We start from the raw sequence: 15,719 nt of genomic DNA on the forward strand, positions 1-15,719 counted from the left end.
TTAAGGACGAATGAGGAGTACTTCGACTATGCGTAGGGTGTTGGAGTATGAAACGTCGAAACTCTATAGTGGCGTCGGGACTCCAACTCGGTGGCACAAACTCAAGAAAGTGAGAGTGGTATGGTGTTCGGAATGTCACAAATTTGCAACCCATGGCCACTATTTATAGTTGAAACTCACACCCTCGGTCGGACCGTCGCTCGCCACCATTCATTCTTGTGATGGCACGTGTCCTTTCATGTTGACATGTGGCGACACATGTCATTCCATATAATTAGTCATTGGACACATGTCGATTTCATCCCATTAGACACGTGTCGATTTCATGCGATTAGTCATCGGACATGTGTTGCTTCATGAGAGTTTTATATATTTATTTTAACTAAATGACTAATTGGTCTCTCAACTTTTTAAATTGTCAAATTTGGTATGGAAGTTTTCAGAATGTTACATGATTTATACCCGACCATCACCCATCCTATCGTACCAAGACTACACACCTATGTAGCACGGGACCGGGTACGACAACAAGGTATGGGGACGATACGGGTATGGGGAACGAAAAAACTAAAAAATCCAAGATACGAGTACAACAAAGGTCGACAAAATAATATAAAAAAAATAAAAAATATATTAAACAAAATAGATAATATAAATCTGGAGCACAATAATTCTAAACTACAATAAGCAAATCTACAAAAATTCTAGAGCACATAAACACTATAAAGATTACCTATCATACCAAGCAAATGTGCTCTCACCCTTGAATATGATCCTTGTCTTGTTTCACCGCAAATGTTGCACTTAAATTTTCACGTTTCTCCTGATGCACCTTGCATTTTGATTTTTGTCACATAGTTCCACAATGGAGGTACTTCTATTAATGTATGTAGTAGATGATCCTTGTGTTTCTTGAGAAGCCATAATCGATGACGAATTGAGAATTGAAAAGAGATTATGAATTGATAAATTGAGAATTGAGAAGATGATGAACTGGTGAACTCGTGAAAGCATAATAGAAAGGCCGTAGATTCAAACACCAACATATTTATTAATATATTAGGAATTTGAAAAGTTAAAAATTAAAACCCTAATAATATTAAGAAACGTCCTTGACACTGTGTTACATCTGTCCCCAAAGGCCTGGAGATGTTTTTGGCCCATTCCTACTTTTCAGATTCGTTTAGGAAACGTTTCCGTCGTGTTTCGGTCACGTTTCCGTCCCCAAACCGTCCTCGGGACGGGTACTCAACCTTAGCAGGCGTAGTCGTACTTCATAGCTACACACGATGTTCAACAAACGAATGGATTGAATGTAAACCAACACATTCCCTCTCGTTCCCTAGATCATCACGAGACATAAGAAACACCTAACCCGTAAGGCATCCCACCATCCCTCTTCAAAAAGTACAGAAAAGAAAAATGAGAAACATAATGAGTTTTCAAACTCTCACGAGGATCTCATGCTATACCCGTGTGTCCTTTCACATTGCCCAATGTTGCCACGAACCGAACACCTGGCAACGTGTTGACAATAGAAGGTCGTTATGAGCATCATGAAAGAAAATTTCGGTTAGTGGGTTTATCATTGTTTTTAACCCGGATCTCCCACATGTGAGCTGCTTCTTCCAAAAACAGATTCGGACTATTTTAGTTAAAATCAATTGTTTAGAAAGAAAACACATACATCAAATGGATTTATCAACTATATTCATTTGTGTCTTCTGACAAATGAACAAAAGAATACTTGAAACAAACCAGAACCGAACCGAACGCGTCAAACAAATTTATGATCATCAATATACATATCATAAACCATATACACTATTCAAAGAAATGCTAAAAATTAAAAGATGAAGATTAAATTAGATCACATTTTAAGAAAGTCAACAAACAACAAACTATGTTGTGGTTTTTGAGTGTTTGATAAGCCAATCGATAACCATATCTATGTTTATCGATTCCTTGCAAGAAATCATGTAGCAGCTTACCTCTCTATCGGTGATCGTGTCAAGACCCCTGCACAAAAGCAAAAACATCAAGGTTTGACTTTTGACTTTTGAGTTTTAATTTCTGAATGACGTACAGTTGATCTATCAATGCTTGTTTGGTTAGAGCTTGTGACTTGTCAATCTTGTTTCCTAAAACAAGCAGAGGAATCCCATTTAAAGATGGCTTCATCAAGAGTTCGTGTAGCTCCGTTTTTGCTACGGGAATGCTATCCCAGTCAGCAGCATCAACCACATACCTGCATTTCATCAATTCAGCTTTTAGGTTTTTTGGGTTATTCATATTTAAAAAATATTTTAAACTGAATTCAAATAAGATTTGCAACTATTGATTTGAATTAGCTTATTCAAATGCGGTGCAAGTTCGGGTTATTTGAATTAGTTTATTCAAATCCGGTTCGGATAAAGGCCCAAATCGAATAAAACCATATTTGAATGTGGTTCGAATCCAGAAAATCCAATATTTTTAAAATACACGAGTTTGACTTAATTTGGAAGTTGATCCTATTTAAAGTTGAAGGTCTGAATCGTAAGAAGTTTGCAAGATAGGTTTAGTTTATTTGTTATGTTAATCAGTTAAAGTGATTCATTTAGTTGGATGTTTATCTAGTTGTTAAAAGTCTTGGTATTACGAGTTGTATCTATAATATATTTAGGAAGTTATTTAATATAAACAGACGCTTAGTGTCCATGTAATTGGTGTGCAAGTTTATTCAACAACGAGAAAGAGTTGTGATTTTGGTTTGATCACCAACTGCGTTTCGTTTGTGTTGTTTATCAATCAAGATCTGGGCCAACACCGGACCTGAACCCGGCACACATAAATTCCTGTTGACCCATTTTCAACAATTTCAATTGTGTCCTTGTTTCATTTTAGGTTTATTTTTGGTGACAGTGTTAGCAAAATTAGGAGAAAATAGGTCAACAGGTTACTCCTGCATATCCGGTTGCACGTCAAACGTTGGGTTAAAAGGGCGTACCGGCGGCACGTAATGCGCGTCCCACGTGTCCTACGCGAGTACTCTAGGTGAAATCCATCACATTTTAAAAAAATTAAAAATCCTATATGAAAGAGCTTTAGTCAAATTATTTTAATTTTTCTCAAGTCATGATTATAATGCCATTTTTTCAAACCAACCCGTTTTGACCCAAGCCAAAATAAGCTACTTCTGAATCTATCCATTTTGATCCGAACCTTTTCTGACCCGTAACTCGAACCCGCCCGACCTGACCTGTTCGTCGGGCCTAGTTTTTATACATCGTATTTTTTTATTGTAAATTTGTAATTTTTTAGAGCATTAATCTTTAAAAATATAATAACGTAACTATTGTGTAAAACAGGTTATGTTCGGTTTATGTGTCTGCAGCCATTAACGAATTCGTCTTGTGTTTGGGTTTGTTTCAAAGTTTTGGGTTAGTGTCAGGTTTCAACCGCCAACATGAACACCCCTGTTTTATCATATTATATACTGTTTTATTAGTTATTACAAACGAAAAGATTAAGGTAAGAGAATTACAAAATGGCGTTGACCCCTCGGCAGTATCTTTCCCACATGCTGCGAAACCTGCGCTGCCCTCCAAGATCCCACAGCTTTATCGTCACGTTTCCTTTGGTGACTTTTCGCATATTAAATCCTACCGTTGGAATCATGTCCTCACTATAACCACCCGTCTAGTGATTCACAGCATAAAAGTTCAACTATTTAATAAAAAATAACAAGATGATTTAATATGAAATCGAAGATATGACAAATGCTTACAGCAATGGAATTTACTAACGACGTCTTTCCGGCATCTTGAAGGCCAACAAGGGAAAGTTCCATTTCCTGTTTAAAAAACAAACTGACATCTAAATTGGTGAGTATCTGAATAATGTTTTATGTTTTAAAGAAAAAGTCCACAGTTGACTTTTGAGGTCAACTGGTAATTAAGGTCTAAACTGGTCGTTCTTGTGACTTATAAGAATCAAATCCTCAACTCGATAAATGTTTAAAGTATGCGTTATGAGTAGGGATGAGCATTGTAGCAAAACCAACATGAACGATAACCATTTGTTCAATAAATTAATCGAACGTGAACATGTGTCTCGTTAGTTCATTCATTTAAATTCGTTACGTGTACGTTCATTAGTTTGAGTCCGTTAATATATTAATTTAAATTTTTGGGCCATTACAATTTAGTCTAGTTTTATAAATTTTTCCGACGGCTTCTTTGAATTGGTGTTACCTCACCTATGTCCATTCGTTTGTTTACATCCGTATAGCGTTGGGCCATATTATTAACGAACAAGAATCCTATATTTTATAGCATCCAACGGGCACTATAAATTGGGTTTCTGTAATTCTTGCACAAGTTTTGAGTTCGAAAGTGAAACCAACTAGTTGAATTTGAAATTGAACAGAGCAAGTTGTATAAGTATAATAATCGAGGAAAGTGAAGAAATTAGTACCTTCGAAGCCAGTTGAGAAAGGATTCCCAGATACCCATTTGGAAGAAACCCTAAAACTAGTTTTCTTGGAATGTGAGAAAGATGAACAAGACGACGATAGGAATGAAGAATGTTTGTTTGTTTGTTTGGGAAAAAAGCAATTGTAAATGGCCGTAGAGGGAATGGAATATACGTACGATTATAACTCATACGGGTGAAAAGTTTATTATACATATATATTCTGCGTCCTACACGGGTTTATTCAAAGTTTATGTTAATATTATTCCGAATGTATAAATTTTCATATTACTTTAATTCATCGTGCGTTGTTCATGTTCGATCGTTTAACTTTATCCGAACAAACAATCGGACAAAAACATTTAAACGTATATGATTTTGTAGTTTGTGTTTGTTCGTTAAGAAAATGATTGTGTTGTTTGTTTATGTTGGTTTGTTAATACTTTAAATTAACGAGTTATAAACATAAACGAGTATCGGATGAAAGCATCCTTTAATTAATAGGCAAAATACACCCTATTTACTTCTTTAATACAACATTTTTTTTTTTTGTGAAAAACTAAACTTTCATTCAATCACCATATAGAAAGGAACATACAAAGAAACAGAATGAAAAAACCCAGCAAGGGGCTGAGCCAGACACAGAACCCAAAAAAACAATACAGTACCAACAACACCAACAAATCAGTCATAGTATAGTCCTCTAGATAGAAATTCGACCAAGATCTCCACTCCTCCTTAGAAAATTTCGAGCGATTAGTTAGCCACAAGAAAGTTAACTCTTTGACATCCTCGATGATCTTTAGAGGAGAAGCATTCCTCCCGGAGAAAATTAAATCATTTCGATGGATCCAGGTTCTCCACATCACCGCGAAAGCCGACACCAAAATAGCCTCTTTCCTCTTCGCCGAACAATTCCAATTAAGAAAGAATTGCAGCATCGCTAACACGCCTACCGGATGACTATCCACCGAAACCTTAACCCAAAGGCAGAATTGGGACCAAACCAACCTCGCAAACGCGCAGTTAACCAGAATATGGTTGGCATCTTCCACCGCACTACACACTTGGCATGACAGATTACCATAAGACACCCTCTTAACGATAAGGCCTCTTTGGAAGCAATCCTCCCTTCAATCGCTCTCCAAATAAAGAAAAGGACCTTGCTTGGGACATGCTTCAACCAAAGGAACGAATAGCTAGGAAAAGTAATGCCCTTAGCAGCCTCCAACTCAAGACGAACCATCTTAACAACTAAACTATTTCCAGGCCTGTTTCTCCATTGCCACTTGTCTTCCCCATCAGAAATTGCTTGGGATTCAAGGAGTGTCATCAATTGATGCAACTCATATGTTTCCTCAACAGAAGAAGGGCATATTTTCCAACTCCACCTCCATGAAATATCCGGGCCCATTCGCCCATAACACTCCGTTACTTTCACCTTTTTCGATCCAACCAAACTGAAAACAACTGGGAAGAGATCACAAACTAAACCCGTCCCCGTCCAATTATCTAACTAGAAGAGGGCCTTATCTCCCGACCCCACCACACACCTAAGATAGGAATGAATATTCAGCCCATGTTTAACAAGTTCCTTGTCGAGGGAAGCTATATTTTTCCAAACACCATTCAACGATATCTTAACTGGAACGGTTCTATACCACCAGGCATTACCATGAAGCGCCTTAATTACAGAAGCCCATATATGGTCCCCTTGACTTTTAATCCTCCACCACCATTTACTTAGTAACGCCACATTCATATCTTTTATAGCTCCAATCACTAAACCACCCCTACATTTTGCCTCTAGGATCTTGTCCCAAGCCACCCACCAGATTTTATTCAGAAGACCCGCTCCACCCCACAGAAACCGTCTTCTCAACCCTTCGAGAGTTTTGATAATCTTTTCTGGTGCTTTAAAGAGGGAAAGAAAGTAGGTAGGAAGACTTCCAAGGACATATTTTAACAGGATTAGTCTCCCCGCAAATGAGAGCGCCTTAGATTTCCACGATGACAGTCTAGACTGGAATTTGTCCAAAACCGGTTTCCAGTTACTGATCCGGTTCATGTTAGCTCTAACAGGCAACCCCAAATAAGTGAATAGGAAGGACCCGGGCTTGCATCTAAGAATCGATGCCAATTGGGTCACCTCCTGGTCGGCTACCCCAATACTGAAAACACGACTTTTCGCCAGATTCACCTTCAGGCCCGAAATCAGAGAGAAGATCCGAAGGATTCGCTTTAATACTAGTAAGTTCTGTTCAGACCATGTCCCCATAAATATGGCATCATCAGCAAAGAAAAAATAAGACTAAACCGGGCCATTGCAAGGCAAGCTCACTCCTTCAAAAGCTTCTAATAACAACGCCCTTTCCATCAGTTTATTGAGAATTTCCATCCCTAGAAGAAATAGACACAGGGAAAGAGGATCTCCTTGTCTAAGCCCCCTTGAAATGTTAAATTCAGACGATGGCGACCCGTTAAGCAGAACCGAGCCCTTGCACGAAAAAAGAATTCCCATAATCCAATTTCTCCATGTAGGTGGGAAACCCATATGAGTCATAACCGACAAGAGGCATTTCCAATTTAAAGTATCGTATGTTTTCTGAAAGTCAACTTTAAAAATGAGAATTCGCTTCCGGCTTTTACTACCTCACGACACCAATTCGTTAAGGAGGAGCGGCCCATCGAGAATATATCTACCCTCCACAAAAGCAGTTTGAACAGGGGAAACCAAGACTCCCATAAATGGTTTTAAATGATTTAGGGGGACCTTACTTAAAACTTTGTGGATGACCCCTATTAGGGAAATCGGCCTGAAATCTCCCCAAGTCTCTGGATCATGCTTCTTAGGGATGAGAGCCAAAATGGATGAGCCACCACATTTCGGAATTGACCCATGCTTGTAGAAGTGTCGGAAGAACTCTTGAAACACTGGACTAAAATACTACCAGAAGTACCTTATGAACTCGAAAGTAAATCCATCAGGCCCAGGGGATTTATCTCCACCACAATCCCACACCGCTCTCTTTATTTCGTTCTCATCAAAGGGGTTTGAAAGAGAAGAACTAGCTTCCACTGGTAACCTACTAAAGCCAACGTTATCGACACGCGGCCTAACTGACATCGGCTCGTTGAATTTGGAACCAAAGTACCTGGCCGCTATTGACTTAAGAGTTGTCGGATCCGATACCCATTGTCCATCCACATATAACCCATTAATCCTGTTTTTAGCTTTTCGACAGTTAACGCCCCCGAGGAAGAAGGTCATATTATCATCACCTTTTGATATCCAGTTTACTTTAGCTTTTTGGAAAAGATCTTTACATATTTTTGCTTCAAAACTAGCAATAATTCTTTTACATTCTACCCTGCTCAATTTCTCCTCGTTAGACAAACTTCGGTTCTCTGCAATATCCTCCAGAGACGAAAGAGTTGAGATGGCCTTCTTAAGATCAATCTCTTCAGCCTCCTTGACCCGATGACTCCAAATCTTTATCCTTTCTTTTAATTTTATAAGGATAACATGTAGAACTAGTTCTGACTTAATACCTTCTGTTCCTTCCAAGAAAACCGACTCAACAACCTCATCCAATGATTTGTCTCCAAGCGAGGAATTAAAAAAACGAAAAGGGGCAGCACCAAAGCAGTTTCTTGTCGTGGTCAAAACAACTGGACAATGATCGGAAATGAGCCTTGGAAGCACTTTAAGAGAAGCTTCCGGCCACTTATTCAAAAAAACTTTGTTCACAAGAAACTATCAAGTTTACTTAGTTTTTGCCTGTTGTCCAACATATACGTAAACCTTCTCGCCCCCATGGAGTACTCTTCCAAACCCGCATAGCTAATAAAATTATTAAAAGCAAAGGCACTATTGGAATCGAAAGTGGAATGAAACCGTTCGTTTGGAGATCTTACATCGTTAAAGTCCCCAAGGAACACCCAACATCCTTCATAAGTGCCAGAAATCTCCACTAAAGTGCCCTAAAGTCTATGCCTCGCAACCTGATCATTCGGGGCGTAGACGTTTACGATACAACACTCCGCTTCCAAACCCTTTATCCTTCCCACCGTTAGGATAGAGTTTCTATCAGACACAACATGGAAGACAACGAAATGATTAGGATCCCACATCAACACAAGACCGCCAGAATTTTCCCATGGCATCGACAACCGACCACTCAAAATCGAGATTCCCCTCGATTTTTAGACAAGCCAGATTTTTGAGTTTCTTGGATCCCGACAAAATTCACCCCATTTTCCTGAATAATCTGTTTCACCCAAGCCGGTTTACCCGCCACACTAACACCCCTAATATTGAGAGTTAAGAAATTCTTTTGGGACAATTTACCTCCATTTCTTCGCGAACAACCTTCCTGACATGATCTTCAAATTCAGCCAGGTTGACCCCGAGGTCAACAACTTGATCGTTTTTTCAGTCTCCTCCTCAATGAGAGTCTCCTCGATGACCTGGGAATCGACTGTAGTTGCATCCTTAGGATTATCGATCCCATGACACCCCTCAAGAGGACCGCAACCATGGCCAGATTCAAGAGAATCCGCAGTTCCATCAGAGTTCTCACCACCCGATTCTTCACTAGAATCATCATCTTCCGCCACCGACAAAAAATAAGGTTCAGGAGAGCACCTTTTGGACCTTCGTTTTCTTCTATTCTTGCTGTTGAAAGAGAAAATTCTCCTACTAGGCTTCATGAGAATTTCGTCGGAAGACACCAAGTTCAGATCCGATAATCAGACTTGGAAGGCACTCCCGTTTCTTTATGGCCCGATTCAGATTGTAAGTTTCCAACTCCCAATACCGACTGGCCCCCCTCGCTAACATGACCCACACTGACGTCCGCCGCCTTCGTAAATTGTTCTTGTAATGAGAAGTTTGAGGAAATAATATGTTCCCTAGGAAGTAATGATGGTGACATTTCAAAAACACTTTTTTGATTGGAGTTCCCATCACCCCTCGACCTTTCGCCGAGAACCGTCGCCGGTGACGCAAACTTGACCACCCCTCCTACCACCTTTGAAAATTTAGGGTTGGGGATTAGGGGGGGGGGGGTTTAGTATCTAAAAAGTTGGCACCCACATTCCATCGTCTTCCAACCCCAAATTCTAGCAGAGAGAGAATTCCATTCCAACATGAAGGAATCACATATCTTCTCACCAGTCTTTACTTTAATAGCAACCGTATCAAAAGAAAGTATCCCGTCTCCTAATCCTGCCTCTGAGCCGTGTAAAATTTTCCCGTACCTCTGTGCGATCTTGTCAAACACATCCTTGTCCCACAACTGTAAAGGGACCCCTTGAATACGCACCCAAGCAACTCTTTCGATCTCCACTTCTTGATCAACCCACAAAACCAAGGATGAGAAGACATCTTCCCAATCCTTTCTCCTCTCAACCAAGAACCATTCCGCTTTGCATGAGGTTTCGAAGGACAAGAGAACCTTCAAGCCCCAAAGATAATGGAGTTCCAAAGTGCCAGGAACTCCTACATCCTTAATTCGATCATTCAAACTACATAATGTCTCCAAACTTGAAACTTCCCCTACCAATGACACTTTTCTCCAAGAGCACCCCGAGAGATCTAAAGGGTTGTTATTAAATACAACCCTCATTCTCTTATTCATGGAATTTCTCCCGACCCCCTTAACCACATCTCTATACGAACTATTGGTGTTACCAACCTCTACCGGGTCCACGTTTTACTCGAGACCTCCTTAGGAACAGAGGCTCCCTGGAGGGTGGTTGAGGTTGGAGCGGAGTCCACCTTCTACCCTTCCCTATCAAATCTTGCGAGATTGGCAAGAACTTTTAATCACCCAAATCTTAGGTTACACAATGCCTTCAACAGCAAATTAGAGTCCTTGACTTTGATAAACTTGACGAATCAGAATCTGCCCCCCATCTTGTCCCTTTTCTTTCAATGAACACATCCACGAGAATCCGAATCTACCCGCAATTTTACCATTCATCCATAACTTAACCCCAATTATGTATCAATCCAAAACTCGAAGAACATGAAGAACACGAAGAACATCAGGTTCATACCTTAATCGATGCAACGAGAGCAACCTTCTGCTCTGATACCAATTGAGAGAACGTCATACGATCCAGGATCTAGCCGCTATTCCGAAGCATCAATTACTATACAATTACTTTAAATATATAATTTATTGATAAATATGGAAGAATACATTGTAGAGAGAATAACTTATGGAGAGGATAACTTAGATCTACATCTCTCTAGCTCTCTAACTTAATTATGAATATCATCTACCTATTTATAGGCCAAAGCCCTATTCGTTAAGTTAGCCTCATTCGTTATATCTTTATAACGAATGAGACACCATTCGTTATGCCTTCATAACGAATGATAATAACTTAACGAATAGCCTAGTTAACTAACGAATGGACCCATTCGCTATACAAACTATAGCGAATGGCCATTTTACAATAAATATACAATCTAGACTAACTATAACTTATTCGATTGTTATGAATACCAAAACCGTGCACTAAGAAACTCTCCCTTTTCTGTAGCTCTCGAATACTTTAACCTCGAATACTTTAACAGAAAATCACCAGTCACAAACCATGCACAAACATTATTCTTCTCGAGCACATTAATGAAGACTTTGAAAATAATTCAAGCATATACGGGTCAGACTGAGCATGCGAGGTCGAGATATCAAAAATTGTCTGGACATTTGGCCAATGATATATATCAAGCACCACCTCACGATCGTTGGATTCATGACGATTCAAATTCAGAACGTGAAGGTCCAGGTGGTGATGGTGATGATGGTGGACATGGTGGTCAAGGTGGTGATGGTTGTTATTGAGAAGCCTAAACCAAAGAGAACCAGGCGGGGTTCTGGTGTATTTATTTAGGATACTCAATAGGAGATTCCAAGAGTTGTGGTGATTGATCTTATGCCTACTGTGTCTTCTACTGTAGTATCTACTCATCTAACTCTGGTTGTTACTACTTCTCCAAGTACTCTGTTGGTTACATTTGTTACTACTATCCTTGTATTCCAAGACCCGTATTGCAATTTGTTCAATCTCCAATGTCTATGTCTTTTCCACAACAGAGTTTGGCTACAATGAGTCCCACTGTGTCGAGTGGAACAATGGTGAGGCCTAGACTACTGGTATCATTCATATCTTTTAGTCGACCACAGGGTCCTATGCTGTCGGTACATCCTACGTCCTATCAATTAACCTTGGAGCAACAAATGTATTATTTGATGAACCTGATACATTTGAAAGAGAACCATATGTTAGCTAATCGACAAATTTAAGAGACTATGCGTATTGATTAGAGGTAGATGATGAAGGATATGCAGTATTTAATGAAAGAGAATGACGAACTGAGAGCCCTGGCGGCTTATCAGGGGGAGAAGATAGTCAAGTAAGATGAAGTGATCCTACAACTTCAGTGTAAAGATGACATGTTGAGGAAGGTTGAGGATCGGCATCACGTACATGATCCTAAAGCGGGAGGGTTTGATCAGCAACTAGGTGCTTCATCATCTAGTCATGTGCCTCATGGTAAGGGGAGTCGAGTGGCAAAGAGATTGTTGTATACCATGACTCGACATAAGTTCAACCGATCAACACTTTGAAAGTAAAGATGGTACAGTTTGTTGATGAGAAAGGGGTTGTTCTGAACATGGTGGATGGTGATGGGATAGAGGAGGGTGAATTTGTTGATCATAGTCTATCTAAAGAACAAATCGCCATTCTACTGAATTTGAATAAAGAAGATGTTGAAGAATTAGAGAAACATGTGGATGTGGAGATTGAGGATGCTGAGAAAGTACCTGTTGATTTGAGTGTTCCATACAGGAATACATGCTATGATGATGTGGAGATGGAGGATGTGACGGCTAAGGAATACCCTAACATGTATACACAATTTAAGGCTGATGAAGGGATTCTGTTTTTCACGACTGTGCATTATGAAGCAACCGAGGAGTGTTTAAGGAAGGAGAAAGAAAAGGATAGGTGTAAAGAGAAAGTGATTACAGAGACAAGACAAACTTCAGATGGTATGTTCCAATACAAAGCAAAGAAGATGAATAACTGGATCCCGACATTACAATACGCTCAAAAGGAAGTCTTCTTGCAGTCCAATGTCCGAATGTTTACATATCAAATGAAAAAGTTTGTTGCTGTGAAGACTGTGAAATGGGGATATTGTATCATGGATATACGAGCCAAAGCTTAAGGTTTGTATCTTTAAGTGGGAGAACAGTATTCAGCATTTTAAAGATATTACTGATATTCTTTCCATGCCTCGATGGGATGGCCGTACACTGGCGTATAGGCCATTAATGAATCGTGGGAATTTGCAATTAGTGGGTTGGTTCTATCGTCATCTTATCTATGAAGTCAATCATGGATTTAATTTCTTCAACCCTCAGGTGCCAACAAGGAAGTATGTAGATGAGATTGATTCATGCACTAGGCGGAGAAAATTGGTGCTGAATGTGAAACCGCCTTGCACTTTAAAGAAAGTCCCTTTGAATACATTACCTCAAAGTTTTTATAAGATATTCAACATGTGGTATTATGATAACCGAACATGTGAACCGGTGATTTCTTGGGTTATGGTGATCAGATTGAGTTTATTCGGATTCTAGATCCAATGTGGCTGGACAACAAGTCTGAATCAGACAACAATGTGTTACTAAACAATCAATTTAGATGGGTTCACAACAAAGACAATGAGCTAGCTATGCAATTCCAACGTGTTGGTCGCGTTTGTCATGCTTTTAGAACTCATAGTGTTGGGTATTATATTTTAGACCGTCACACCGAATCGTTACTCGTTTATAATGAGAAATTAAAGAAAGACAACAAGATATTATAACTAGTAATTGAAGCATTTGTCGGGTGAAATATTATATTATATTTTATACCTTTGGTCTTATCCAAGTGGCGGTGGAGTGAAGACCAAGGCACCAGACTAGTATAAATATATGATTTAGGTCATTTGTTTAGGTCATGTGTGAATTGTGAGATTTATTATTGTATTAGGAGAGTTTTCCCCCGGGGAAGAGCTCTCCCCGGGTGGCCTTTTCTTTTTATGTATGAATGTATGTATGTGTGTTCTTCATGACAATCATTCGGTTAATGAAATCATACTACTACATCTATCTATTTTGTTTCGATTACATACAATTGTTCATCCTACTTTATTGATTATTGTTAATTGAAATGAACTCTCCACATCCGTCCATTATTATCATTCAAGAGTGAATACGAGTGCGATTCGATCCTAACCCGGATCCAAGCTCCACCTTTAATACCGATTATTCACGCTTCCGCACCGGGGCTCGGCTCTCACAATACCGTCCCCTGATAACCCATCATCTGTCCGAATATCTTGAATAATTGGACAGTTTTTAAGTGAATCGGATTTGGATTATCATCATTCAACTTCAAACATCTTCTAATAAGCCCTTCGTTTATTCGAATCTCTTGATTTTCTACTGTGGCTTCAATCCGCCTACCGTTGATATCTTCAAACAGTCTGGCAGATTGCCAAAAATCAAGTGAATGATTTCTGTATATTATTGGGCACTCTGTCAAGGCAAAATTTATGTTTGATAGTTGAAGCCATCTTATTATCACAGCGACTTCTTCATTATCCGGAGTGACTTGCAACAAGGCACACATGTTGTGCTTGTGCTCAAAGATGTATCTTGGTTGATCATCATCCGCCATACCTGAAAACATAAACAAACACATTCAAAGAAGAAATTAGTCCTAAAGTCCACAACTTTAAGCAATTTCAAGTTATAAGTTTGAAGAAGATTAAGAGAAATTTCATTAAAACCTGATCTTCGACAAGTTTATAACCTACACAAGAAACAGAAATTTAGTAATCATGAATAATCAGAGCCCATTATCACCAAATCATGGTCGGTAAACATTTAATTAAAGCTTGCCGAGTCGGATTGTGAGGGATGATAAATTAGGATTAGGATTATGATGAATACGATAAGTCGGTTAGGTTTTTCAGAGAGCAATTAGTGGAAAGAGAGAGAGGGGAAAAATAATGTTGAAAAACTTCTCTCATTCTCTCTTATATACCTTTTGAAAGTGGGGTTTAAATGCTTTTTGTCGTTTAGTGAATTAATAGTTGTCATACAACAAGCTTATCTATTAAAAGTTTTAACACATAAAAACCTTGCTCGATAAAGTTCATTTGCCAAACCTTTCCCGGAAATGTTCATTTTAGAATTGACAAGGCTTGCCCGGAACCTTCCACTTTTACAAAGCTTGCTCGATTTAATCAATTAAGAATTATTAAAAGTAAATTTAAGTAAAACAAAGAAAGCTTACTCAAAATACAAGATTGCTTGAGAACTGAATCACAAGTCAGATAATCAAGTATACAATATCAAGTAGGCAACCTTGCAAGGAATCAATTAAGATACCAAAATAAATATCTCAAACATACTTCTAATTACTTACCTTACCCGAATAAGTCAACCTAACACAAACCTTACCATAAAATGGTTCACAAACAATCAGTCAAGTATACTTTGAATCAAAGTACGCCCGAAAACCTTCAAGAATACAAAGTGTGCTAGAAGTGGATTCTAAACACAAAGTGTACTCGGAAAGTTAATTTGAATTTACCAAGTATATTAAGGGAACATTTGAAAATTCAAAGTGTGCCCGAAATATAAAGTGTGCCCGAGAAACAAGGTCTGCCCGAAAACACTTGTAACACATAGCTTGCTCGAAATGAGTTTAAACATTAAAACAAACACCTAAGCGTGCAATAGTCCAAAATCACCAAAGCTTGCTGGAATATCACATCTAGTCACAACGCTTGCTAGATTGACTTAAAACAACCTATAAAACAGTTAAGTTTGTTAGAAGGTATAGAAATCAACAACGCTCGCTAGTGAACAGTGCAATCAATCATATCAACTAGTTTGTGAGAAACAGATGTACTTTCAAATAAATCACTAAAGTATGCTCGAAAGTCGTAACTATATAAAAGCTTGCTAGTAAACATCATTCAAACATAGACAAATATTAAGCCTGCTCGGAAAGTTAAGTTTCAAGTAAAATAGTGAATTCCCCGGGGGCAAACTCTCCTAATACAATAATAAATCTCACAATGCACACATTTGCTCATAAACAATGATTTTTATTGATAAATACAACCGATATTGTGTTTAAGTAAAAAAATGTTGCATTTTACCTTCAAAAAGGTTGAATAT

At 38.7% G+C, this 15,719-nt stretch overlaps 1 protein-coding gene across 1 annotated transcript; it reads right to left on the minus strand.

Moving 5' to 3' along the window:
* Positions 1-1,760: 1,760 nt before the first annotated feature.
* LOC143624841 (ADP-ribosylation factor-like protein 8c) lies at positions 1,761-4,571 on the minus strand. Its single transcript, XM_077095348.1, has 5 exons — positions 4,459-4,571; positions 3,770-3,851; positions 3,527-3,681; positions 2,087-2,248; positions 1,761-2,019 (listed from the first exon to the last, which is right to left on the minus strand). Exons 1-5 carry the CDS (start codon positions 4,494-4,496, stop codon positions 1,902-1,904), a joined length of 555 nt encoding a protein of 184 aa, XP_076951463.1. The 5' UTR covers positions 4,497-4,571; the 3' UTR covers positions 1,761-1,901.
* Positions 4,572-15,719: the final 11,148 nt, after the last annotated feature.

The sequence above is a fragment of the Bidens hawaiensis genome, unplaced genomic scaffold, assembly GCF_021521415.1.
Source record: "Bidens hawaiensis isolate Kalapana, Puna unplaced genomic scaffold, B.hawaiensis_p1.1 tig00000416_1, whole genome shotgun sequence".
Lineage (NCBI taxonomy): Eukaryota > Viridiplantae > Streptophyta > Magnoliopsida > Asterales > Asteraceae > Bidens > Bidens hawaiensis.